Source organism: Eubalaena glacialis, chromosome 19 (assembly GCF_028564815.1).
Source record: "Eubalaena glacialis isolate mEubGla1 chromosome 19, mEubGla1.1.hap2.+ XY, whole genome shotgun sequence".
Lineage (NCBI taxonomy): Eukaryota > Metazoa > Chordata > Mammalia > Artiodactyla > Balaenidae > Eubalaena > Eubalaena glacialis.
Genome location: NC_083734.1, coordinates 38,190,125 through 38,217,407, shown reverse-complemented (window position 1 = coordinate 38,217,407; position 27,283 = coordinate 38,190,125). Strand labels below are relative to the sequence as shown.

General features: G+C 45.7%; 1 protein-coding gene across 1 annotated transcript; it reads left to right on the top strand.

Annotated features, from left to right (window-relative positions):
• Positions 1–2,008: 2,008 nt before the first annotated feature.
• TTLL6 (tubulin tyrosine ligase like 6) lies at positions 2,009–26,689 on the top strand. Its single transcript, XM_061176006.1, has 13 exons — positions 2,009–2,026; positions 2,125–2,243; positions 2,380–2,510; positions 4,004–4,160; positions 4,935–5,078; positions 5,683–5,768; positions 10,270–10,495; positions 11,828–12,003; positions 13,324–13,512; positions 14,190–14,367; positions 15,352–15,633; positions 25,578–25,947; positions 26,421–26,689. The coding sequence occupies exons 2-13, from the start codon at positions 2,223–2,225 to the stop codon at positions 26,687–26,689; spliced, it is 2,229 nt and encodes a 742-aa protein (XP_061031989.1). The 5' UTR covers positions 2,009–2,026; positions 2,125–2,222.
• The last annotated feature ends 594 nt before the right edge of the window (positions 26,690–27,283 follow it).

Sequence of the window (27,283 nt, the reverse complement as noted above, 5' to 3'; positions counted from 1 at the left end):
GTGTTTCCCCAGAGCTTCCTCCAGGCAGGGGAGATGCTCCAGTGCCTGCTTTTGGAAGGAGAGGAAGGGACAGACTCAGAAGAGAGAGAGGAAAGTTCCATAGAAGATTCAAAAGAAATCGTCACCCTGGCTTTTGTGAGAGAGAACACTGGGGCTCAAAATGGGCTTCAGAATGCCCAGCAGCAAGGCAAGAAGAAGAGGAAGAAAAAGAGGTTAGGACTGAAAGATGAGGAATGGGGATCCATGTTGGTAAGAGCAGGAGGGACCTGGAGGGGGGCGGGCCTCGGCTGCTAAGGAGTGGGTAAAGGAGAAACCGTGCGGAGTAAAAATCACACCACTTTTGGTTCATATAAAAAGAACCCACTTTTGATAATCTGTTTTATAGAATCAAATAATGGTGTGTAATATAAAACCACTCCTGTCCTAATCTTCATTCTATTTGTGTTTAGAATCCCTTTAAAAAATGGTGTGGGGAGAGACAATTGATTTCCTTGTTTTAAGAAAGTACTTATTGTCCTGGGGATTTAGTACACTTTAAATGTAACAGAATCACGCTGACTTCTTAGGATCTGACTGCAGCTTCCTCATTCTAGTTCTTATTTAATATTTTGCCATACCTTGCTCCATTCTGGAGGGGAATGAATTACTCCTCAGACTGATTGATGTCTGAAAGTTTGTCTGCTTTCTAACTCACAGCTTCCCTTAATGGGGGGGCAAGAGGAGGGAGACCATGAAGTATTCTGGCCAAAAAGATGTTCACTTCCTGTTCCCGATGGGCCACTGGAGTAAAAGGATTGAGGAAGCGATGATGTTAATATGAAGCTTCAAGCAAAATCAGCTATAATCACAATACAGAATCTCTAGCTCGTGGGCAGAGTAACAGTACTCTGAACCCATGTTTTCTGTCACTCTGCAACCCTCGGGATTTGTGTCCTCAGTAACAGGGATGGTCAAACCGGGCTTAGTGTGACCACTTAGGTATCAGGCGGCTCCATGTGGGACACGATGTTTCTATGTGCAGTCACTTGTTCTGGCATGTGTGCCTGTCTCTGTCTTGGTGCTTTCCCCTTTCTCTTTTCCAGATGATTGGTGATCAATCTATCCAGCTGCCGATATGAGAGTGGTGAGCATCTGCATTCAAGGCACCCACCATGGGGACACACTGGATTCCCCCAAAGAGTTGGGAAGGCTCACTCATATATTCTTTTTTTTTTTTTAGAAGGGTGATTTTTAAAAAAAAATTATTTATTTTATTTTTATTATTTATTTTTTGACTGCGTTGGGTCTTTGTTGCCGCCCAGGCTTTCTCTAGTTGCGGCGAGTGGGGGCTACTCTTTGTTGCAGTGCGCGGGCTTCTCACTGCAGTGGCTTCTCTTGTTATGGAGCACGGGCTCTACGCTCGTGGGCTGTAGAGCGCAGGCTCAGTCGTTGTGGCGCACGGGCTTAGTTGCTCCGGGGCATGTGGGATCTTCTCGGACCAGGGCTTGAACCCGTGTCCCCTGCATTGGCAGGCAGATTCTTAACCACTGCACCACCAGGGAAGTTCGCTATTTTCATTTCGAATTTGGGTGCTTTAGTTTGGTCCTGACTCTCCTGGTCACTGCAGGCACTTCTTCCTTTCCAGGCTCTTGAAGGCATTTGAGTTTGTGTTGGAGTCAGCTCCCAGTTATTAAGGTTAATAGGGACCGGGGAAGAAGGACGTGATAGCATGTATGTGGTTTTGAAATACACTGCATAGTTTTTTCTGTCAATTTACCTTGCTAATTAAGCTTGGCTCTGGCCGACATTAAGGATTAGTTTATATCCCCTGAACATTCAGTGCTAGTGCTTGGAGGAAAGCCAGAGGCCTACTTCCTGGCAAGGGTGGGTGAAACATTCACCCCAGAAAACCTTCTGTGGAGATCACTGGGCACAGGCTGTGTTCTCCAGGAGCTTTCCACTCTCCGTGTTCCTTTCTCGGCAACGGTGTGTCCAGATGGGGCAAGATGGCTTCCAGTCCCAAGGAGCCCAGTTGTCTGGCTTCAGTGTACGGTCTGGGAGCACCTAGAAACATAACCTCCCCACCACGTGCTCCTCCCCCACTTCCCGGCTGACGGGCCTTTCTTTCTCCACCTGCCATGGCAGTGCGTAGGGCTGCCCAACAGTATGGCCTTCGAGAGGGAGGGGAAAACGACGACTGGACTCTCTACTGGACTGACTACTCGGTGTCGCTGGAGCGGGTGATGGAAATCAAAAGTTACCAGGTATCTGGGTCAGAGCTGGTCCTCTGTGTAAGCGTGGCATCTACCCCGTGGAGCCCCAGTCTTATGACTGTCCCAAGCAGAGCTCATGGGTACTCCCATGGGCTCCCTTGTTCACGGCTTCCGGCTTCCTTTGCAGAAAATCAATCACTTCCCAGGGATGACTGAAATCTGCCGCAAGGACTTGCTGGCCAGGAATATGAGCCGCATGTTAAAGATATTCCCAAAAGATTTCCACTTTTTCCCTAGGACCTGGTGTCTTCCTGCTGAGTGAGTGCCCACCTGCGCCCCTTTCTCCACTTCCCACCCTCAGTTTACATTTTCCTCTTGCCCCCGATTCCCTGGTTGCTACTTTCCCTTCCCATAGGGTCTCCCATCTCGCTCTCCTCTTCAGGAAGAGAAGGAATAAAGGGTGTGTCCAAGGTTGAGAAAACACAAGGCTCTGCCTATAAAATTAAATGACATTTAGGGGCTGGGTGCCTTGGAGCCTGTGCCTGCAGTTGGGATGAGAATTTGTTCTGACCTTGAAAGCTGTTGATTTTGAACTTGTTCCAGCCTTTTCACTGTGCAGTTTCTGAATTTTTAAGGCCCTCGAGCATTTCTGGAGGGAGTGAGGTAATGGTTAGCACCCAGGTTAGGAGCAGGGAAGGACGCCTGACCTCTGACCCATGGCAGTGCCGTGGATGGCAGTCAGCCTTTTCCCATCTCTGGTCTCACTATATCCATCTGGAAAATGGACATCCATTCCTGGTACATAAAATACTCTGGACCACACCACAAGAAGCAGGAGGAACGTGAGATGACGTGAGCATGACCTGGGTACAGTCTGGTGTTTGGGATGAGGTGGGGGAGTAGGGAAGCATTGCCATCAGAATTATACTTACTCACAAAGGCCCCCCAGGAATCCCACTCTCCCATCTCCCCCCAGTGCTTTCCCAAACCAAGAGCCCCAGGGTTCCCAGCCTTTCCTAGCTTGTCTAGAACAATTTGCAGAGCTTAGCAGCAACTTCAAAGAAAATGTGTTTGCCATCGGGTTGACAGGCGCCTCCAGATTTCATGGCCACTAAGGGACATTGCAGTCATGTGACTTCTCCAGTGGTGACAATGCTCCTTTGAGTTAAAATGCAAAACAAGAAGTACAGCAAGACTGAGATTTATGATCCTTTAAGTTGGTTTCTTTCTTCTGAATATACTTTCTTCAAACTACGTTCAAGATAGTATTTGCCCTCTCACACTCTAGCTGGAGTGGAGGTGTTACAGAGGAAAATCTGAAGCCCAGAGCAGGGGAAGAGACTGATGGATCCAAGGTCACATCATTTGTCAGGGCCTGAGTCAGATTCAGAGCTTCACACCTCTTATCTGCAAACTCAGAAAGCCGAACCGCTTGGATCACGGTTACCTTTGTGGGATGTGCGGCATGGACCAGCACCTTGCCTGCATCATGTCATGTGTGAGATAGCTGTCATTGTCCTCATTGTGTAGATGATGGAATTGAGGCTTAGAGAGGTCAAGTCCTGGTAAAGGGCTACACCGCTGGTGAGTGCTGTTGCCGGGGTTTAAATCCAGGTCTGAATTCCCTCCAGAGCCCATCCTCTCTCTGCCGTGTGTGCTCGACTATCTCTCCTATAACCAGATCTCTGGGTGTCTGTCTGTCAACTCCAGGGCTTTTGTCACTTTTTTCTTTTTTTTAAATAAAGAGCTAGCCTTCATTTTCACTGATCCCCCTGCTAAAGGTGTATCTCATTCTCTTCCTGCTCTGGTAGCTGGGGAGATTTGCAGAACTACAGCAGGTCAAGAAAAAACAAGACGTACATCTGTAAGCCGGATTCGGGCTGCCAGGGGAGAGGTATATTCATCACCCGGACAGTGAAAGAAATCAAACCTGGGGAGGATATGATCTGTCAACTCTATATCTCAAAGGTACTTCCTCATCGTGATTATTTATTTATCATCCATGGCAACCTCAGGCTGTAGCTCCACTGGACCGGTTGTGAAAAGAGGGAAGGGAGGGTGGGGTGGGGGTGGAGCCAAGTCCTGCCTTGGACTTGGTCCGACCAAGCCTTCTGACCAGAGACGTGACATGTGCCTGGGCCAGAGCGCCCTTGCCCTTGCACTCTTGTCGATTGGTCTGGCGCTGCCAGGCTGGCCCCTTGCCTCTAACAGACGGCAGCTGGGAGAGCCCCTTGGGTCTGTGGAGGCCCCACCTCCTTTGGGAGAGGGGAGTAGCTCTGGAGAGATCATGGTAACCAGCTGTCCATGACTGGAGGTATAGCCCTTTACAGGGAGGGAGCCTTCTAGAAGGTGCATAGGAGACCTGGCTGGCATTGCAGTCAATACTGCAACTGCAGGGAGAACTCTGGCAGAAGTGCGACAGTAGCAAGCCCTGAGTGGTGACAACATGTCCTTCATCACAGGACTTTTTCATGTTATTTTGTCTTGTTGCCAGGAAAGCTCTTGGAGGTGGTTACTCATGCCATTTGACAGATGAGGAAACTGAGGCCTGGTGTGGTTAGTGACTTCCACAAGGTCACATGGCCTAAATCCCCTTGTCCCCCTCCCCAACCCCAGCCCAGCCTGGCCTCTGTAACGCAGGTAACACTGGAGCTGAAGCCACGAAAACAAGACAGGGTGCTAATGGGCTTCAAGTCTGGGTTCCTCCTCTGACGCCGTGTAGCTTCTGTTCTCTCCTCCCAGCCCTTTATCATCGACGGGTTCAAGTTTGACCTGCGGATTTACGTGCTCATGACATCCTGTGACCCTCTCAGGATTTTTGTGTACAACGAAGGACTGGCGCGCTTTGCCACCACCTCCTACTCCCACCCCTGCCCAGACAACCTGGTGAGCTGGGGGACACGCTGCCTCCCCCTCCTCTCTTAGCTGGTAAAAAATCCTAGTTACACCTACCTTCTCAAGGCATGGTGGACGTGGCTGTCACTTGCTGAACTGTGGTTTACTATGTGCCAGGCTGTATCTCTTCTTTCATTTAACACTCCCAAGAGCCCTCAGAGGTAGGGATTATCATCTCCAGTTTACAGATAAGGAAATTAAAATCCAGTTATAAGGGACTTGTCCAAGGTCACAGAACTAGGAAGAGGTGAGGTGGGGACTCGTGGCCTGACTGCAAAGCCACAATTCCGTGGTGCTCAAGGAAAGAAGGATGTGGGCAAGCCCCCAGCCCTCCCCCAACATCCCCAGGCCCTCAGGGCTCCTGAAGTCCCCCCTCAGCAGTGCGCCTCCCAACCTCAGGAGGAGTGGGAGTTTCTTATGCTCCAGGCTGTAGGATACCCCTTCTTACTTCCTCTGTTTTGCCAGTGTAAGTAAGCCCTAAGACGCCCCCTTTCTTTTCCATCTCTTTAAGCCCCAGGGGCCATGGAAGGGCACAGAGAGGAAGTGGAATGCTGCCCTTCCTCCTGACCCCACAGACTTGTGTCTCTTTCCCCAGGACGATATCTGCATGCACCTGACTAATTATTCCATTAATAAGCACAGTTCCAATTTCCTTCGAGATGCTCACTCTGGCAGCAAGAGGTAAGGAAGCGGCTTCCCTTCTCTTTTCTTTCCCTGCTGGGCTCCGAGCTGCTCTCTGAGATTCTATCCAAACCCTGTCAGTCGCCATCAGTGTTTCCATCTTGGGTCACACGGTGTCAGAAAATATTTCTTTGCCTCTAAGCCCAGAAGAGACTCCTTAGTCTCTGCCCTCTGGCTGTTAATCATTAAAAGAAGGCCACATCATAAACCCTAGGAGGTTGGGAGGAGGAGAGATAAACACGAACTGTTTCCTCAGCAGGATACACACATGCACACACCAAAACATACTCTTATTACAGTTGGCCCTTCTGACATTTCTAGACCAACAGATATTTCTCGATTGCTGGTCTGACACCGGAGAAGGACCTGCCAGGCCTGCGGTTCCCTGGGGTGTTGCTCCAACAGAGGTTCTCAAGTGATGTGTCACGACACCCCTGCTCTTTCTCTTGCATCAGACTTAAAGGACTGATAAACAGGCAGTCTGTTTGGCTTCAGAGCATCAGAGAAGCACAGGAAATTTCACGACTCCCTTGGTAGCAGAGTTCCAAAAAGCAAATGGAAAATCACTAGGTTAAGCCTGCTGGAAGGGGACGTGTTGGGCTGGCAGGAGGCAATCTCCCCCTTGTCGGAGGGCGCTGGCCACCCGACTTTACCCACGGCTCCCCCACTTCCTCTTCGCCCACCTGGTCTGTGGGCACCCTCTGGCCTCCTGCACAGTTGCATGTTGAACATCGGGGCTCGGTGAGGCCCGGCTTCCAGCCCCGCTCTGACCCTCGCCAGCTGAGTCAGCTGGAGCAAGTCCCTTCACCTCTCTGAGCTTCCATTTCTTGGTCTGTAGGATAGGACAATGAGACGCCCTGCCCTGCCCACCTCGTAGGTTCACTCTGAGACTCAAGTGACCTGTGACAGAGCACGGATATTGCTTGTAGTTACTGTGATTTCTCCTTCGTCTAAAGACATGTCATCAAAGGGCCCTCATCTCCCTCCTCTTATGAGAATGGACACCCCACTAACAGGCTTTGGGCCCTCAGGCTGTGATGGGGGAGTGTTATGTGGTGCCAGGGCTAAGGTGCGGGTGTGGAGTATTGTTCTGCTACCCTAGTTCCCCCTCCCTCCTTCCCCTTCCTTCTCCTCGCCTAGCTCACCCGGGCCTGGCCTCATCCCCCTGCTCTTCTCCATCCCCCCTCTCTGCTGGAGCTGTCGCCTGCCCCCCCTTCCCCTGCCCCTGAAGTACCCCCCACCTGTCCCCCTGCAGTGCTCCAGGCCCATCTCTCCTCAGCTGCACCTGGATTTCTCCCCGTTGCTTCCAGCTCAGCATTTCCCAATGTCACGTGTTCTCTCACGTCACTTCCACCTCAGCAGTCCAAGCTTCCCCCTCTCTCACTTCTAACCCACAGGACTGGAGAGTTTGGTGTCATCTTAGATGTTTCCTTTTCCAGCACGTCATTGAATTCTGAAGTTTCCTCCTTCAAAGGTCCCTCCGTCCCTTCCTTCCCACCAGACTTAGCTTCAGCCTCATCCTCAACAGCTGCGTGGCCTCCTCACTCTTCTTAGCTCCAGCCACCTCTGCTTAACCTTTCTGTACCTCTGATTTCTCCTCTCTAAAATGACGCAGTAAGGAATTCCCAGGCAGTCCAGTGGTTAGGACTCTGCACGTCCACTGCAGGGGGGCCGGGTTTGATCCCTGGTCGGGGAACTAAGATCCCGCAAGCTGCACAGCGCAGCCCAAAAATAAATAAATAAATTAAATGACGCAATAAACGTGAATCCCGGCTGGCCAGCCTCGCAAATATGCCGTAAGGACCTATTGAGATGATGTGTATGAATAGGCCTCAAAAACAATACCCCCTATGCAAGTGGGTGCTGTTATTATTACACATTCCGTATACTCATTACTTCTGCTCTCAGGTAACCAGTGTGGCTCCCAGGTGCCTAGAGCATCCAATTCAAACTCCTCTGCTTGCTGTATGCTTTGACCAGACCCCATTTCCCACTATTATTGTTACTACATTAATAGTTACCATTTTATTTGTTGAGCGCTTCCTGCCTGCCAGGCACTGCTCTAAGAAATTTACATTCCTCAACCTATTTAATCCTCACAACAACACTATAAAGTTGGTGTGATTATTATCACCCCGATTTTGCATATTGGGGAACAGGTGTAAAAAGGTTAAGAAACTTGCCCAAGTTCGCACAGCTGGGAAGTGGCAGAGCTGGAATTAACTCTGGAGTCTGTGCCCTTAACCACTAGCGGTACTGCCTGTGCCATCCTCTCCACGGTGTTCTCCCAGGATACTCTTTTGCTCATTTCTGATACACAGGCCTTGCTCATTCCCACCTCTCTGCCTTTGCTCAGCTCCAACTGAAAACATGGGAGAACATCCTTGAAGGCCCTTTGGTCAAACTAAGCTTCCATGTTGCCTTCTCTGACCTGGTTCTAGGTGCTGGTTCAGCCATATAACCACTGCAGTGTGGGTGAAACCCGTCTTCTCTGTGGGCCTCTGATTCCTCACCTGTCAGACGAGAGGATTGGCTTCCATCTCTAAGGACAAGCCTATGGAATCTGCATCTAACCACCCACAGTAACCGCTCTATCTCTGGACTCCCACCACCCTCACAGTCAGCATCAGCTGTAGCCCGTAACTTCTCTGTGCTTGGGGCACCTGTTTTCCTTGTGTCCCCAATTGTACTTAAGTTCCTTGATGGTTAGAATGGTGCCCTGGCCTTCTAGGTGCCTCCCATGTTGCAGGGCAGAGTCCTTTCCTTTTCTCCCTCCTGTTTGCTTTCACCTTTCCTCATCTTCCTCCTCCCCATCTTTTGAGACAATCTGCTTCTCCTACGAGTCCCTCCCCTACCCCAAATTCCCCCCTCCCTAGCCTGAGGCCAGCTGTACCGGCAGTAAATCCCCGCCAGGCTGCAAACTCAGTAGGAGCAATGAAGGAGAAGAAAAACTGGAAACCTGGCAGGCCTCTGGGGCAGATACCGGGTCCTCTTCGTCTTTCAGGGTGCCTGGCACATAGCTGGTGTGTTAAATTGAATGGACTAGCCACTGGACGTTATGAAATTGCACAATTATGTGTATTCATTGTGATGTGCCTGAGTCATCAAGAAGAGGTTATGTTATGATTCATAACATCTGTTATAAGAAGGTAGAGGAGTGTATAATCTACTTTGGGAAAATTTATTTCCCAGTTAGGCAAATTAAACAGTTTTTTTTTTTTTTTGCACTTGAAAGAGTTGGTTTCAAGCGATCTGGAAAATTCATGTACGCACAACACTCCATCCTTCACAATGGCAGGTAGAAAATATGTGCCTCTATATTGAGTGGCCTCTGTTTATCTGTCGTGATATAAATGCATCTTTGGTTGTCTCGTGTGTGCTGACTCCTCAAATGGTCCTTAGGCTTCCCACAAGAGAGGTGCTGGTTTCTTGGGATCCCCTCATTGCATGAGTTTTGCACACACAGCAGGCCCTTAGCAAATGTGCATTGGCTCCATTGACGGGAGTCCATCTAGCTCTTTGGATGGCCTGGGTGAGCCGTGTTTCCTGTCTTCTCATTCTTCTCTTTGTTCTTCATTCCCCTGTATCGCCCGTATTTCCTCCTCCAATATTTCCACTTCCCACTTTGGCTCTCTGTGCACACATGTGTGCATGTGAGGGGGTGAGTGTCTGTCCCCGCCATTGCCTTTTGGACCTGTCAGATTCGCCCTGTCTCTGTACTGCCCAGCTCAGAGCTGACTGGAGCATTTCCTCAGATGTTTCCTCACAAACCTCTCCGCATAGGGTAGATATCCTCTGATTTCTGTGATAGGGTGACCAGCCATCTAGGTTTGCCTGTGACTGAGGGGTTTCCTGGGATGTGGGACTTTCAGCTCTAAAATCAGACTGTCTGGTTTGCCCTGGGACAGTTGGTAACCCTATCTGTGGAGATGCCCTGGGGTTTCCTTTTCCCTCTGGTCAGCCCTTTAGGGGGTTAACAATGAACAAAATTAACAAAATTTCTGAGTCTTTAGTGTCCCCAGAATATCCCCTCAGATAGCTGAGGTGGAACCCAGGTATCGGTGGCCTTTAAAGGCTCCTTAAGTGCTTCTAATGAACACCACAGGCTGAGAAACCATTACCACCAAAGCAAAACCATGATGTAGGGTGTTTTTTAAAAAGATTTTTTATTCATCCATTCCGCTTTCCACCTGGGATACCGAATCCCTGCCCCAGCCCACAGGTGCTTTCTATGTTACAGTGAAAGTGCCCAGGCCAGGGCTTACATGTCAGTATATCTTTGCCCACTCCAGGACTGTGGAGGCTTGAGCAGTATGGCCCTGTGGCTCCTGCAAGGTCCTCCTGAGCCGACACAGCCCTGGTATCACCCTGGCTCCTGGGTGTCCCTCCCCACTGGCTTTGGGGCCTTATCTTCTCCAGAAGTTTCTGGTTTCCAGCGTGCCATGGCCTTAGATGACCAGAGGTGGGCTGCCCTGCCTCATGGCCCGTGGTTCCCTTCCAGGAAGCTCTCCACCTTCAACGTGTACATGGAGAGCCACGGCTACAACGTGGGGCAGATCTGGAGAGATATCGAGGACATCATCATCAAGACGCTCATCTCGGCTCACCCCATCATCAAGCATAACTACCACACCTGCTTCCCCAATCACACACTCAACAGCGCCTGCTTTGAAATCCTGGGCTTCGACATTTTGCTGGATCACAAACTCAAGCCCTGGCTGCTGGAGGTGCAGGCTTGGGGCGAGGGGTGAAACTGGTGCCTGTTACCAGGGTCAGCCAGCAGGGCCCATCCTTCCGCCCTCCTGCTCAGCCAGGAGGTTGTAATCCACTTCCCAAGCCACCGTCCCCCGAGGCGCTTGCTGCCTGGGGCTTCTCCCTTTGCTGAAAAGTGGCCACCAGAGGGAGGTAGACGGCCGGGAATTAGAGAATTCCTTGTGCCTTCTTGAGGTCCACACAGACTTAGAAGCTCTGATCTCAGGCCCAGAGTGATTCTAAAGACAGCTCTACCTTTCATAACAGAGTCATCTCCCAGAAAGGGGTGGTTCTTCGCCAAAGCTGGGTGGAGGATGCTCAAGATCAGACAGGAGCCGCCAGGCTTGGTTCTCAGGGGCCTGGACCACTCAGTTCCAAGCACCAACGGAGAGCAGCCTGGTGTCTGTGGGCACGGGAATGGGTGGGGAGCCACTCAGTGAGTTTCTTGCCTCCCTCAGACCCATGGGGTGGTGGGAAGAGGAGGAAGAGAAGCTCCTGGGTGGCCTCTTCTCTTCCCGATTGGACCTGTGCAAGCAGCCCTTTCCCGTGGCCATTCAGGGTGCACACCGGGAGTGGGGGCGGGAGTGGGGCTGCGGTACAAGTCAGAGGTGATGGTGACAGCTGCCAGTGACACAGAGTCAGCCCTCAGAGCGCAAGACCCAGATTTACAGATCAGATTCCTGGGGCCTTGCCTTTCCTCCATTCCCAGCCCTTATTCCCAAGTGTGGGTGGGAAGGAGAATATGGCCGTTTGGAGCTCTCACCCGAAGAGCAGAATAAGCCACCAGGAGCAGGCCTTCAGAAACTGCTGGAAACCTTCAAATGTCACACAGTGCCTCTGAACAACATAGACTCTTCTGTGGGCAGAAATGAGTCCTCTCCGTCCTCCCACCAGTCTCCCCGTCAACCCCGGTCAGGATCCCAAATGCATCACTCCTTTCCCCTCCCCACCTCCCAGCCTGGCCCTTTGGACTGTCCCCTTCCATCTGCTCTCTGGGATGCACAGTGCACGGGACGGGGCACACGCACACCCGGTGGAGGGGGAACCAAAGACAGCCCCCCCGCCCCCTGCCATGCTTGTCAGGAAGACAGGACTAAAATGAAAGCTAGTTAAACTGGAGGGGGTTCTGCTTCCTCCTTTCTTCACTGTGGCTCCAGTCTAGACCCTCTCTCCCTCTCCTTTCCACTCATCTTGGCAGCCAGGGCCCCGACCGAGGTGGGCTCGGGTGGTTCCCTGGAGGGGCCGTTTCGCCTCACGCCCTGCTTGCACCCTGCCCAGCCTCCCCAGCTGCCGTCTTGCCCTCACAGGTCAACCACTCTCCGAGCTTCTCCACTGACTCATGGTTGGATAAAGAGGTAAAGAACAGTCTGCTGTATGACACTTTGGTCCTGATCAACCTGAGAAGCTGTGACAAAAAGAAAGTCTTGGAGGAGGAGAGACAACGGGCACGGTTCCTGCAGCAGTGTCGTTCTCGGGAGACCAGGTACAGTAATGGGTCAATTCTAACAAATGATAATCCTATGTGGAAAATTAATATATATTGGCAGGATGTGGCAGTTTGAACAGTTTTACTGTGGCTATTCCTTTGTTCCTAAAAATAGGAGATTAAGTTATAGACATAAATACATGTGATGGATATGAGTTTATTAATATCATATGAAGATCCAGGGATTACCAATTCAAAAGTAAAACCATTTATCTATACAAAAAGGAAGATTTGTCCATCCTCCCCTTGCCACTGTGTTGGCGGGAGCCTGTGTCGCCCTGCTCCCTGCTGGGTAGCATTTGCCTTTTAACAGAGGCCTTCCTCTGTAGAGCAAGAAGGAAGACCCAGAGCCTGGTCAAGGAGATGGCTTTGTTGCTTTTGAGATCCCACGGTGGCCCGCTGTCCTCCTCATGAGCAGAGCCAGCCTGATCCTTCGGGACTGAGCTTCTGGAACCGGGGCATGGCATCTCTGTTTGGATGGCACTGTGTTTCTCAGAGCGTGTTCATGTGCACTGTCTTCCCTGGAAGGGGGATGGGTAGGTGGTAGCATGGGGTGTTGTATGGTCCTGTTTTTGGAGCTAAGAAGACCAAGACTCTGGAAGGGGAACTGCCTTGTACAGGTCACCTCGCTGGTAAGTGGCAGGTCTGGACACAGAGCCTGGTGGGTGGGCTGCCTGGCATTCCAGGCTGCCTTCCATTAAACTCCTGGAGAAGGAGGCAGCGTCAGCTAAGGGGTGGCCAGGGCCCTCCTCTGGATCAGTGTCCTCGTCATGACTTGGCCCTGGGTGGCTCAGGGGCTCCTAGTTTCCCTGCTGTAAAAGGGGCTTATCATTCCTCCCTCCCTGACATCCACCTCCCCGGGGGGCTGTGAGGAAGAATGAGATCATCACAGCTCATAAAAGCTCATCAAGCTCATCCATGAAGCCCTCAAATTTAGCAAAACACAAGCTGCCAGTTCGCCAGAGTAGGGTAGCAGGGGCTGTGATTGGGAAGATGGCGACAGTCTGCCTCGTCAGAACAAAGCCAAGAGGGAAATAGGCTCTACTTGTAATGGGAGAGAATTTGGTGAGCTGTCAGGAAGACCGTTCCAACCAGCTCTCAGTGCATTATGACACTTGCTGTCCCGGGAGGGCTAGAATCTCCTTTCAGGGAAACGTTCATGCGTTCATTTATTTAGGAAATGCTGACTGACCACTGTTGGCATGCGAGGCCTCCGTCTGGCCCTAGGTGACATCCATGTCCTTGGAAAGGCTATGTCCTCTCCAAGCTTGGTCCCAGGAAACCCCAACTGCAGCCCTGTGTTCTGCTTCCCAACAGGAAGGAGGAAGTCAAGGGCTTTCAGGCCATGCTTCTAGAGAAAACTGAGAAGTATGAAAAGGAAAACTGTGGAGGCTTCCGCCTGATTTATCCCAGTGTGAATTCGGAGAAGTATGAGAAGTTTTTCCAGGACAACAACTCCCTCTTCCAGAATACAGTTGCCTCCAGGGCTCGGGAGGTGTATGCCCGGTAGGAAGGCTCCTGGGCCTAGGGGAGCAGGGTGTTGGGGGAAGAGGGGTTTGCTTGACCTGCGGGGTAACCTTGGAGCAGCCTTGAAGTTGCTTTGGTCTCGCAAGGACCAGGAATCGTAAGATTCTTTGGTGTGGGATGTTGTTAAGTGGATATGAGGCTGTTTCTAGAAACTCACCCATGAGACAGGCACCCCCACCCCACTCCAGAATGCCCAGCCCCTCAGGGCTGCCTCCTGGATTCATGCAGGTGTCAAATCTAAGGGCCGGAAGGGGCTCATCCCATCCGGTCCATTCCCCGCCCTCCACCTCATTTCATGGAGCAGAAAAAGGATCGTACAGCAGATAACCACAGAAGAGGCTCTGGAACCCCTGTCTCCTGAGCCATGTGACTGAGTTATTTCCGTCACATCATTGGCCAGAGAGGCCCAGCATATGAAGGGGTCCAACGTGGGAGCCCCTAACTTTAGCGTCCTACCCAGACCTTCTTCCCAGCACCTGCCAGTTGTGGGATCTGGCCTACTGGGAAGTGAGGAGAGAGGTGGGGTGTGGTGAGCGGGGTGCAGCCCGCCACTCCACCCTATGAGGTGGGCAGGGCAGGGCGTCCCATTGCCCTCAAGGAGAGTGTCCACATTCCCAGCCCATCCCTAACCTACATGACTGTTCCTCACTGGGCAGGCAGCTGATCCAGGAGCTGAGACTGAAACAGGAGAAAATATCCTTCCAAACGAAAGATAAGAGGGTAGAAATGCAGGGGGAATCAGCAGGCGAGCGAGCGAGAGGCAAGAGCATGCAGAGCTGGCGACAGAAACAAAGGCAGACATGCAAGACCGCCACCAACCCGGCCTCCAAACAAGTAAACCTGGATGGGAGGGGAGCGCGCATGCCCAGCACCCTTCCCTGGCTGGGGCCAGTCCAGGGGGGGATGCTGAGGAGACCACTACTGCGACCTCCGGCACACTGAAGGAATGGGGCCGCATGGAGGGCTGGGCCCCGGGAGGGGAGCCCGGAAGTCACAAGGAGCCCGGAGGCCTTCAGAGGATCCCTCCATCCAGGCAGAGAGGACTCTCACTGGTCTGCCCTTCTTCCTTCAGTTGGAGTAAAAGCAGCTGGGAGGCTGACCACCATCCCCATGTAGGGAGTAGGCTCTAAGACTACCTGTGGTCATGGTCCCCAACTCTAGTTTGGGTTGGAATGCTCCCCTCCAGCAGGCCAGGGGCACAGCTGAGAGAGGAGGCCCCAGGGAAGAGCTTCTGGGAGGCAGGACCTCAGAACACTACATGGGGTGACTGAACACAGCTGGTGCTTCCAGCCTGCTCTCTGCTCAAAGTGTGGACCAGCCTCTAGGCTGGGGCCAGCTATCCAGTTGTCCTATCATCTGAATCTCTGGATCCCCCCCTTCTCTGCCTAGCTCTCTCTTCTGGCTCACTGGAAAGATTCAGTTGACTTTTCAGTCTATCTCCTTCTCAAAGACTTACCTGAAGGGACAGGTTTAGAGCAGGTTTTTATTTTTATTTTTTATTTTTTAAAAAAATAACTTTGTTAGGGTCATAGACCCTTCGAGAATCTGATAAAAGCTATGGAATCTCTTGCCATAACATATACAAAGATACAATTTTAAAACTGCAGTTTTAAGTGGCTCAAAGGCCCCGTGAAACCATCCATGAGCCCTTTAGGGGTCCTTGAACCCCAGGTTAAGAGCCCCCGATTAGAGAGACTTTGATTCTGATTGCTTTCCTCTCCTCCTCATCTCCTTTGCACCTACCCTTGGGTGCAGATGATCTGGAAGTGAACAGAGCTGGGTTCCCATGGGCTGTACGTTTGGTTTCCTCCTTCCCAGTACCTCCAGCCATTGACATTAGTGTCCTGCACACCCGACTTGCTGACGAGCATCAGAGACACAAAGAAAAATGAGACAGACAGCAGCCTTGAGCAGGAGGCCCCCAGGGAGGAGGCTGGCCCTTCTCCCCATAAGCCTACATCTGTGAGGCCTTACAGCTCTATTACTGACTTGAGGAATTCAAGCCTTCTCAGCTGCTCCAGGCCAGAGCTCAGTAAACCCGTCTCCAGAATCAGGGAAGCCAAGTCCACCTCTGCAGTGAACACAATCACCAGCACTGTGGTAAGTAGAGCAGTCTGCCTTCCCTGAGGGCCGAACTGGTTGGGGGGTGTGGTGGGGGGTGAGGTAGGAGTCTGGCTTTCTGGTCCCTTCTCTGCACCTGACTTAACTATGGCCCTTTGAGTAAGCCACTTACCCTCTCTGGGCCTCGATTTCCCCACTTGTGAAGCCCAAGTTGTGGAATGGCATACTGTTAGGAGTCTAGACCTATACCTTTAGGGCTTTTAGAAAGGCCGTCTTATGCATCCCCTCTTTTGGGCAGGTTACCACCTGTTGTGTTAGTTTCTGTAGGGCTGCTGTAACAAATTACCATAAACTCGGTGGCTTGAAACACGAATCTATTCTCTCACAGTTCTGGAGGCTAGAGATCTGAAAACAAGGTGTTGCCATGCTCCATGTGAGGGCTCTCTAGGGAGGATCCTTCCTTGCTTCTTGCTAGATTCTGGTGGTTGCTGGCAATCCTTGGCATTCCTTGGCTTGTGGCAGCATAACTCCAATCTCTGCCCCTGTCATCACAGGGACTTCTTCCGGTGCTTCTCCTCTGTGTTTCTTCACATGGCTTTATAAGGACACCAGTCATTGGATTTAGGGCTCACCCGAATCCAATATGAGCTTATTTTAACTTGAGATCTGCAAAGATCCTGTTTCCAAATAAGGTCACGTTCTGAGGCTGTGGGTGTACATGAATTTTGGGGGGGATATTGTTGAACACAGTCCACGACCTAAACAGTGTTTTTCAAACTCCACTGTTGTACGGACACCTTTTGAAGGAAAGAAAGCTCTTTTAGATTCCAATTGTAAACTTAAATTATTTGTATAAATATATACAAGCATAAAACCAGATATAAAGTCTTTACACCTATGTAGCTCTTATGCAACTGCAAAACAAAACAAGTAGCACCAATAAAATTTGCACAAAATATTAATTTAATATGACAGTTGATTTTCTATTTTTCTAGAAACTAAGTTGCCACATGAATGTAGTACCAGCAATGCTAACACAGGTTCTTTTGTGTTCATCATACTTAGACCCACCAAGAGCTATGTGATGACTCTACTATAACTACTGGAAAATCTTCTGCGTTGTTGGGTCTTTGCTTGGTCCAAGTGCAGTGTAGAGTAGTGCAATGTTTTTCAAATTTCTAACCATAGCCCATAGTAGAAATTCATTTTATTTCATAGTCCGTCACATACACACACATACAACTGGAGAAAAGTTTCTAAAACAGTGCTTAGCCACACTGCATATAGTGACTCATTCTATTCTTTTAAAAATACCCATTACAGTCCACTAAATTAATTTCCTGACCTACTGGTAGGTTTGCAACTGCGGTTTGATAAACACCTTTACGAGAGTATGCTTTGGAGCTTCATCACATTGGATTTGGCAATGATTTCTTGGATATGACACCAACCCCACAGGCAACAGAAGCAAAAGTAGATAAGTGGGACTACATCAGACTTAAACAATCAACAAAATGAAAAGGCAACCTGTGGAATGGGAGAAAACATTTGCCAACCATATATCTGATAAGGGGTTAATATCCAGAATATATAAAGAACTCTTACAACTCACAATGAAAACAACAACAACAAAACAACCCGATTACCTCTACTGGGTAGAGGCTTAAATAGACATTTCTCCAAAGTGAAATCAGCCAGTCACGAAAAGACAAATACTGCATGATTCCACCTATATGAGGTATCTAGAGTAGTCAAACTCTTAGAAACAAAAGGTAGAAGGGTGGTTGCCAGGGGCTGTGGAGAGGCAGAAACAAAAGGATGTTTAATGGGTATAAGTTTCAGTTTTGCAAGTTAAAAAGGTTCTAGAGATGTGTTGCACAACAGTGTGCATATAGTTAACACTACTATACTGTACACTTAAAAATGGTTATGATGGTAAGTTTTACATTATGTGGGTTTATGTGAGCCACAACTACTGAAGCCTGCGTGCCTAGAGCCAGTGCTCCGCAGCAAGAGAAGCCACTGCAAGGAGAAGCCCACACAACTAAACGAAGAGTAGCCCCCGCTTGCCACAACTAGGGAAAGCCCGCGTGCAGCACAGAAGACCCAACGCAGCCAAAAATAAATAAAATTTTAAAATAATAATAATGAGTAAAGAGTATACTTTGGGGAATCTGGCTGCCAATGTTTAGATCCTGGGGTCTCCTTTTATTATATATATGACTCCCATCTAGTCACTCTAATCTCCCTAAGCCTCAGTTTCCCCATCTAAAAAATGGTGTTTTCATAATAGTACCTACCAGCGGATCATTGTGAGGATTAAATGAAAGGATCCACGAAAGTGGATCCACGAGTGGTGTTTATCACACAGGAGTCAGTACGCATTAGCTATTATTATTATTATTATTTTTTTAATTTACTTATTTTTATTATTTATTTATTTTTGGCTGTGTTGGGTCTTCGTTTCTGTGCGAGGGCTTTCTCTAGTTGTGGCAAGCGGGGGCCACTCTTCATTGCGATGCGCGGGCCTCTCACTATCGCGGCCTCTCTTGTTGCGGAGCACAGGCTCCAGACGCGCAGGCTCAGTAGTTGTGGCTCACGGGCCTAGTTGCTCCGCGGCATGTGGGATCTTCCCAGACCAGGGCTCGAACCCGTGTCCCCTGCATTAGCAGGCAGATTCTCAACCACTGCGCCACCAGGGAAGCCCAGCTATTATTTTAATATAACAACTTCTTAAGACTGCCCTTGTTCTTTTTGCATTAACCTAAGGCTTAAAGCAGTACTACTTAACACTAAAGAGATTTAAAAAATAGGGCAGCTAACAACAATTCATTATTTTTTTTTCTTTTTTGGATTTCATGTTGATTTAATCAAAATCATTGGTTCGGGATGTTGTATCATACTTGGTTCATTCAAAGCCTTTGACTGTTTTGTTTATTTACTTGTCCCTTTATCCCTGTGCTCACCTCCCATTCATCTATCCACCATCTTTTGTTAGTTTGTTTCCTTGTAAAGAAGGGATTTCTAAATTTTTTTGTAATTTTTATTTAAAAAAAAGTTTTGGTCATGCTGTGTGGCATGCAGGATCTCAGTTCCCCGAGCAGGGATCTAACCCGTGCCCCCTGCAGTGGAAACACGGGCGTCTTAACCACTGGACTGCCAGGGAAGTCCCAAGAAGGGATTTTTTTAAATACATGCATTTAAAATCTGTTTGAATGTGATTGGGTTATTTATCTCATTCTATGTCCTATGTTTTTTCTTATTGAGCCCCACTTTTTCTTTTTTTAAGATTAAAGTTACATGCATTCAAATGCTAAAATCTTAACTGTACAATTCTGACAAATAAATACACCTGTGTAATCCATATCCCTATCACAATATAGAGCTTTCTGATATTCCCCCAAAGTTCCCTCCTGCCCATTCCTAGGCAATTACCCTCCTGCTCCCTGCATCCCTCCCCAAGGCATCCACTATCCTGACTCTGACTTCTTCCATCTTAGAGTAGTTTTGCCTATTCTAGAATTTTGTGCAAATGGAATAATATAGTGTATATTCTTTTGAGTCTGACTTCTTTAGTTCAGTATTGTATCTGTGAGATTCATTCATGTTGTTGGGTATATCAGTTGTTTGTTCTTCTTTATTGCTGAATTGTGTTCCATTGTACAAATACACTGCAGGGTTTTTTTTATCATTCTCCTGTTGATGGATATTTGGGTTGTTCCCAGTTTTTATTCTTTTATTGCTATTGTGATTAAAGCTCTTATGAACATTCCTGTACAAGTCTTTTTGCAGACATAGTTTTCATTTCTCTTGGATAATTATCTAGAAGGATTACTAGGTCAAAGGGTAGATCTATGTATAACTTTATAAGAAACTCCAAAGTCTTTATTTAAAGTGATTGGATCTTTTGTACATTTCAGCCAACAATGAATGAAAGTACCAATTGCTCCACGTTTGTCAACATTTGGTGCTATCTGTCTTTTAAATTTTAGCCACTCTAATGACTATGTTGTGATTTCTTATTGCGGTTTTAATTTGCATTTCTCTGATGATTAAGCATGTCAAGCACTTTGTCAAATGCTTATTGGTCATTCTTGTATGTTTCTTTATGGAGAGTCTGTTCAAGATTTTGCCTTCCTCCCTTTTAAGAAATGGGATTATTTATGTTTTTACTATTGTGTTGTAGGAATGCTTTATATAGTCTGGAAACTTGCCTATTCTTTTTCTTGATAGTGTTTTTTGATTAGTGAAAAAACTTAATTTTGATGAAGCTTATCAATTTTTCTTTTATGGTTTTTGCTTTCTGTGTCCTATATAAGAAATTTTCATGCACTCTCAGGTCACAAAGATATTCTCCTAGGTTTTTTCTAAAAGCTTTATAGCTTTAACTTTGTGTATAGTTCCATGATCCGTTTCAAATTAACTTTTGAGTGTGCTAGGTGATGGGCACTAGGTTTTTTTCCCCATATGCACATCTAGTTACTACACTATTTATTGAAAGACTTTCCTTTCTCATTGAATTGCTTGGGTGCCTTATAAATTCTAGTAAGGATTTTTGTTGTTGATTCTGTAGGATTTTCATCAAACAAGTATGTCATCTTCAAATAAAGATGGTTTTTACTTCCTTCTTTCCAATCTTTATGCCTTTTATTTCTTTTTCTTACCTTATGGCCTGGCTAGGATTTCTAGTACAGTGTTGAACAGGAGTGGAGAGAATAGATATCCTTGCCCTGTTTCCAGTCTTAAATGAGAAACATTCCAGTCTTTTATCATTAAGTATGGTGTTAGCTGTAGGGTTTTTGTAGATATTCTTTACTAGGTTGAAGATGTTCACTTCTATTCCTAGTTTGCTGAGAGTTGTTTTTAATCATGAATGGATGTTGAACTTTGTCAAGTGCTTTTTTGGTATCAGTTGATAGTATCATATAGTTTTTCCACTTTAGACTGTTAATATGGTGGATTACATTGATTATTTTTATTTATTTATTTATTTTTTGGCCACACCTCACAACGTGCAGGATCTTAGTTCCTGGACCGGGGATCAAACCCATGCCCCCTGCAGTGAAAGCGCAGAGGACTGCCAGGGAAGTCCCAACATTGATTAATTTTTTATCTTGAGCCTGTCTTACGTTCCTGGAATAAACCCCACTTAGCCATGATGTATTGTTCTTTTTATGCATTGCTGGATTCAACTTGCTAATGTTTTGTTGAGGATTTTTATGTCTGTGTTCATAAGAGATGTTAGTTTATAGGGTTTTTTTTTTTTTTGGTCTGTTAGCTCCATAAAATAAATTGGGAAGTGTTCCCTCCTCTTCTGTTTTCTGGAAGAGATTGTGTAGAATTGTCATTATTTCTTATTTAAATATTCGGTTAGAGTTCTCCAGTAAAATTATCTTGGCCTGGAGATTTCTTTTCTGTAATATTTTAAACTACAATTCAATTTCTTTAATGTTATGTATTTTATTTTGAGTGAGTTTTGGTGGTTTGTGGTTTTTGAGGTATCGGTCCATTTTATCTAAGTTGTTGGATTTATATGTGAAGAGTCGTTTATAGTAGCTCCCTATTATCCTTGTAATGTCTGCAGAGATTGTAGTGATGCCCTCTCTTTCATTCCTGATATGGGTAATTTGTTTGTTCTTTCACTCTCTTTTTTTTCTTGGTAAGTGTTGCTAGGAGTTTATCAGTTAATTATTTTCGAAGAACTGGGTTTTTGTTTCATTTTTTTTCTATTATTTTCCAATTTTTTATTTCACTGATTTCTGCCCTTATTAATACTTATGTTCTGCTTGCTTTGGATTATTTTTCTTTTCTTTTTTCTAATTTCTTACGGGGGAAGCTTAGAATGTTGATTAAGACCTTCTTCCCTAATATAAACATTTAATGCTATAAATTTCTAAGAACAACTTTAGCTAGATACCACAAATTTTGATATGTTTTCGTTTTCACTTAGTCCAAAATATTTTATAATTTCACTTGAGATTTTCTTTATGACCCATGGGTTATTTAGAAATGTAGGGGTTTTTTTTTAATTTAAAAAACTTTATTGAAGTATAGTTGCTGTACAATATTATATAAATTACAGGTATACAATATAGTGATTCACAGTTTTTAAAGGTTATACTCCATTTATTGTTATTGTAAAATATTGGCTATATTCCCCATGTTGTGCAATATATCCTTGTTGCTTATTTTGTAACTAATAGTTTGTACTTCTTAATCCCCTACCCCTATATTGCCCCTCACCCCTTCCCTCTCCCCACTGGTAACCACTAGTTTATTCTCTATATCTGTGAATCTGCTTCTTTTTTTTTTTTTATATCCACTAGTTTGTTGTATTTTTTAGAGTCCACATATAAGTGATATCGTACAGTATTTGTCTTTCCCTGTCTGACTTATTTCACTTAGCCGAATGTCCTCTAAGTCCATCCATGTTACTGCAAATGGCAAAATTTCAATTTTTTTTTATAGCTAAGTAATATTCCATTGTAAATATAGACCACATCTTCTTTATCCATTCGTCTGTTGATGGATACTTAGGTTGCTTCCATATCTTGGCAATTGAGAAATGTGTTGTTTAATTTTCAGTTGTTGGGAGATTTTCCTGATGTTTTTCTGTTACTGATTTCTACTTTAATTCCATATCGTCAGAGAACATACTTTATATGGTTTCAGTTCTTTTAAATTCGTTAAAGTTTATGTTATGGCTCAGAATATGGTCTCTTTTGGAGAATGTTTTACGTGCACTTCTAAAGAATGTCTATTTTGCTGCTGTTGGGTAGTGAGTCAATTAGATCTATTTGGTTGCTGATGTTGTTCAGTTCTTCTATATTCTTATTCATTTTCTGTACACTAGTTCTGTTAATCACTGAGTTCTATTAATTACCGAAATCCACCTCAGGATTTCATCATGGACATGGGGGTACAGAGAGCAGAGAAAAGAAAAGAAGAAAAAAAGGTCTTTGAGCCACAGCTATAGGGCTTCTCGTAGAGCTTTCTCTGTCTACTCCCCAGTAGCCACTTTTGAGTTTTGAATTGCCTTGAGTTCAGGTCAGGGGATACTGGAGGAAAAACAGTAGACTCACTGCTCACTTGCTGGTACTTTGAATTCTCATCTTCCTCAATCTGCCTGCTACTGTTTACTTTTCAGAATTGTCGGATAGCTACTCTATGCATGCATTCTGTGCAGGTTTTATAGGAACAGTCAGTGGGAGAGACAGATGCAGTATGCTTAATCCATCTCAGCTAGAACCAAGACTACTGTCCCTTCTCATTGTTTTAAATTTCCTTATCCCTTTGATGTCTGCATGATCCGTAGTGATATCCCCTCTTTCATGGATGATAAAAGCAATTTCTATTTCCTCTTTTTTTTATCTTGATCTTACTATGGGCTTATGCATTTTATTAAGTAAAGAACCAGCTTTAGGCTTTGTTAATTTTCTCTATGGTTTATTTTCTATTTCATTGCTTTCCAGTATTATCTTTATTATTTCCTTTTTTTTCTACTAGCTTTTAGTTTAATTCGATCACCATTTTCCAGCCTTTTAAAGTAGAAAGTTGGATTATTTATTGTAAGCCTTTCTTCCTTTCTAATATGTGTTTAGCACTATAAATTTCCCTGTAAACACTAGTTTATCTGCATACCACAAATTTTGATATGCTGCATTTTTATTATCATTGTTTGAAATATTTCCTAATTTCCTTGTGATTTCATTTTTGTTCCATGGGTGATCTGGAAGTATATTGTTTAATTTTTTAATATTTAGGGATTTTCTAAATATCTTATGGTTATTAATTTCTAATTTAATTCCTTTGCGATTAGTAGAAATGCTTTGTTAAAATTTATCAAGACTTATTTTACGGCCCAGCAAATGATTTATCTTGATGAATGTTTCATGTGCACTTGAAAAGAATGTGTGTTCTACAGTTGCTGAGTATAGTGTTCTATGAATCAATTAGATCACTCTGGTTGACAACGTCACTCCGATTTTCCATATCTAGACTGATTTGGTTTCTACTTTTTATATCAGTTGCTGAGAGATGGATGTTAAAATCTCAACCCCAATTGTGGATTTGTTTATTTCTACCTTTTGTTCTGTCAGTTTTTGTTTCATGTGTTTTGAAGCTCTTTTATTAGGTACACATTTATAATTATTTTGTCTTTTTGATGTAGTGACCCTTTTATCATCATGAAATGATAAAATCTTCTTTATCCCAGGTAATACTCCTTGTCCTAGAATTTATTTTGTTTGATATTAATATAACCACTCCAGCTGGTTATGGTTAGTGTTTGCATGGTATATCTTTTTTAAAAAATTCTTTTAATTTCAACTCACTTTTCTCATTATATTTAAAGGATTTCTCAAAAAAAAAAAAAAAAACGATTTCTCTTATACACAGACATAAGGGGGTCTTGCTTTCTTACCCAGCGTGACAACATCTGCCTTATAATTGGAGTGTTTACTCCATTTTCATTTAATGTAGTTATTAATACGATTTAGGGCTGAAATTCTGTTTGTTTTCTATACATCTTTTCTGTTTCTGCTTTTTCCCCGTGTTCCTCCTTTTCTGCCTTCTTTTGGATTAATCAAAAAGTGAGTATTTGTTAGTTTTAATTTCTCCGTCATCTTTTTAGTTACAACTTTTTGCCTTTTTTGGGGGTGTTATTCTATGGATTGCAATATTCATCTTCAGCTTGTCAGAATCTACTTAGAGGTAACGTTGTACTTAATTTTAAATATGGGAAACTTATTCTCTCTTTTGTACTAACATACATTACTAGTATTTATTGTAGTGTACATCTGTATACTGGTGATGAATTTTCTGTTTTTGTTTATCTGAAAATGTCTTTATTTAAAAGCCTTCATTTTGAAGGAGATTTTTGTTGGACCTAGAATTCTGGGTTAACATTATTCTTGAAGCACTTTAAAAATGCTGTTCCAGTTCTTCTGATATTCTTCTTCTTTTTCTTTTTTAATGAGAAATTAACTGTATTCATATCATTGTCCCATGTATGTAATGTGTCATTTTTCTCTGGCTGCTCTCTTTATCTCTGAATTTCAGCAATTTGAAATGCAATATGATGTAGTTTTATTTGTATTTATCCTATTTAGAATTCTTGAGCTTATTGGTTTTGTAAATTGATGTCTTCCACCAAATTTGAGAAGTTTCTCTCCATTATTTCTTCAGATATCTTTCCTGCCTTATTTTGTTCCTCTCTGTTGTACTTTCTGTATCAGGGCTCTAGGTAGCTCATATAAATAGAATCATACAATATTTGTACTTCTGTGTCTGGTTTATTTCACTTAGCATAATGTGTTCAAAGTTCATTTATGTTGTAGCGTGTATCAGAATTTCGTTCCTTTTTAAGGCTAAATAATATTCCATTGTGTGTATACACCACATTTTTTTTATCCATTCATTTGTTGGTGGACATTTGGGTTGTGTCCACTTTTGGCTATTGTGAATAATGTTGCTGGGAACCTTGGTGTACTTGTTTAAAAGGAGCAATCTAATAACTTATTTAGCATATATAGCTAGGAGCAGAATTGCTGGGTCACAGGGTATTTGCAATCTTATCTAACCAAGTATTTCTAGATGGTTCACCAGAATGGCTGGACCAGCCTACATTCTCATCAGCAGTGCATGAGACACCCACCCCACCCGCCTTCCCACCAACACTGATATCCAGCTTTCTAATTTTTGCCAGTCTAATAGCTGTGAAATAATACCTATTTCTCTGATTACCAGTCTCCAGGGTTTAAAATCTATCTCATGTTTAAAGACCTCCAGAGGAAGCTCTGTGGACACTCCCCACCATCTTCTGCCCTAGTGTTTAACCAGTTCATGGTTAAGAAACTGTTGTAACCAAAATCTTTCTTGCTGCTCATGAATTCAGCTCTTCATCTGTTTGTTTTAATTAAAAATGGTATAGGAGGGAGCCCTTTGCTTTCCACAATCTCATTTTGGACCATTTTCTTTTTCAGCCTCTAACCTCAGTAGAAACCTTCCCAGAATCCACCACCCAGGTCTCAGACACCCCCCAGTCTCTGCTAGGGGTGACCATGGGAACCAGCTCTGAGTGCAGTAGCTCAGAGATGGACAGGATGGCCTCCTTTAAATGCAAGCAGCAGCAGATGCCTTGGCACCTCCTCCAGGAAAAATTATCAAACAATTCTCTGCCTACAAAATCCCAGAGCTTCTCAAGGAGTCTGAACCCAAGGTGGACTTTGCTAAAGAATGGCATGAAGAAGCAGCATCCCGTGTCAGAGCCGTTCGCCAAGGTTTCACTGAGGGAGAAGCTGTCCTTGTTCCCAGCTCACTACAACCCAGAGCTGGTGCTGAGTGACAAGTCACGTGAGTGCCAGTGTACAGGGATGTGTGAAGAGCTTAGGGGATGGAGAAACCAACAGAACCTGTCCTAATCTTGGGGAGTGCCCCGTCTGAGGGGGACTGTAGCCCCTGCCTTCAAGGAGACCCCAGTCTGATGGCGGAGACATAGTTTTTCTTCTTAGGGAGTCTCTAGTCTTATTGGGAAAGCAAAAAAATGATAAAAGTAGAGCTGTGTCTAAGTACCCTCTTCAATCTTTCCTGTTCTCATTCAGATGAGGCCCATTCAGCTGAGCCTGTACAAGTTGGGGGTGGTAAGTTTGAAAAAAAAAAAAAACAGGGAAGAGAAACTGTTTGGAGGAAAGGCACAGTGGCTGATTCTGATTCAGCAGCTTCCGCCAATTTTCAGTGGGAGACCCTAGTGGGAGGTGGCCTTCGCCAGGAATTTGTGCTGAGTCCAGCAGCACAGACTGATGATGCCAATGCCTTTGCCTTTCCAGAAAACACCTCCCTGCCCCAGGAGTGCTACTTCTGCAGCCGAAGCTCTGGCGAGAAGAGGCAGCTGGATGTGCCCTCCCTCCTCCTCCTGCAGAATTCTCACAGCCATGCTGTTTCCCTGAATGACCTGCTGGTGGTTGCCACTGCAGCCCGACTGGATCCGAGGCCTGGCAGAAGCCATACAGGTGCTGTGCGAGACCGGTGTATACAGGATCAGGAAGCATACAGCCACTGCCTGACCTCTGGCCAAAGAGGATGTGAGAGGAACTAGGTAGGCCCATCCATATTCCCTTCATGTGTCTGATGCATTGGCAGGCACTATACATATACTTCTAGAATGTTGGGTAGGTAGGTGGACTGATGGATTCATAAATACATACAGGTAAGTAGACAATTAAGACTTAACCTCAGTCAAAATGTGACCCCCTTGCAATGTATATTTCTGCTATGACTGATCCAGCCCCACTGCTTTAGGTACACTTAGCCTTGTCTTCCACTCATGGCTGAAATTGAGACAGTCGCTAATGCCAGTCCCGTAAGTAGAACCATGCCAACCGTGAGGGGTTGATTTCCACACCTTTCGTGCTCTGCCAGCCTGGCCTAGGTCCAGGTCACTTGCCCTGAGAGCTGGCCCTGTGATGGAGTGTACTGAGGGCACGGAACAACAGGATAGTGGCGCCTGAGAAGATCTGGAAACAAAGACCCTTAAGCTTTGATTCCACTGTGTAAAAGGACCAAAGAGATAGCAAGGGAGCCCTCTGTCAGAAAGTTAGTGCTTCTAAAAGAAGGTGATATGTAAAAACTTAGGAGAACTCTACAACGTAGTATTGCCTATGGTGGAGGGATCTGTGCTGCTTGGCTGCTT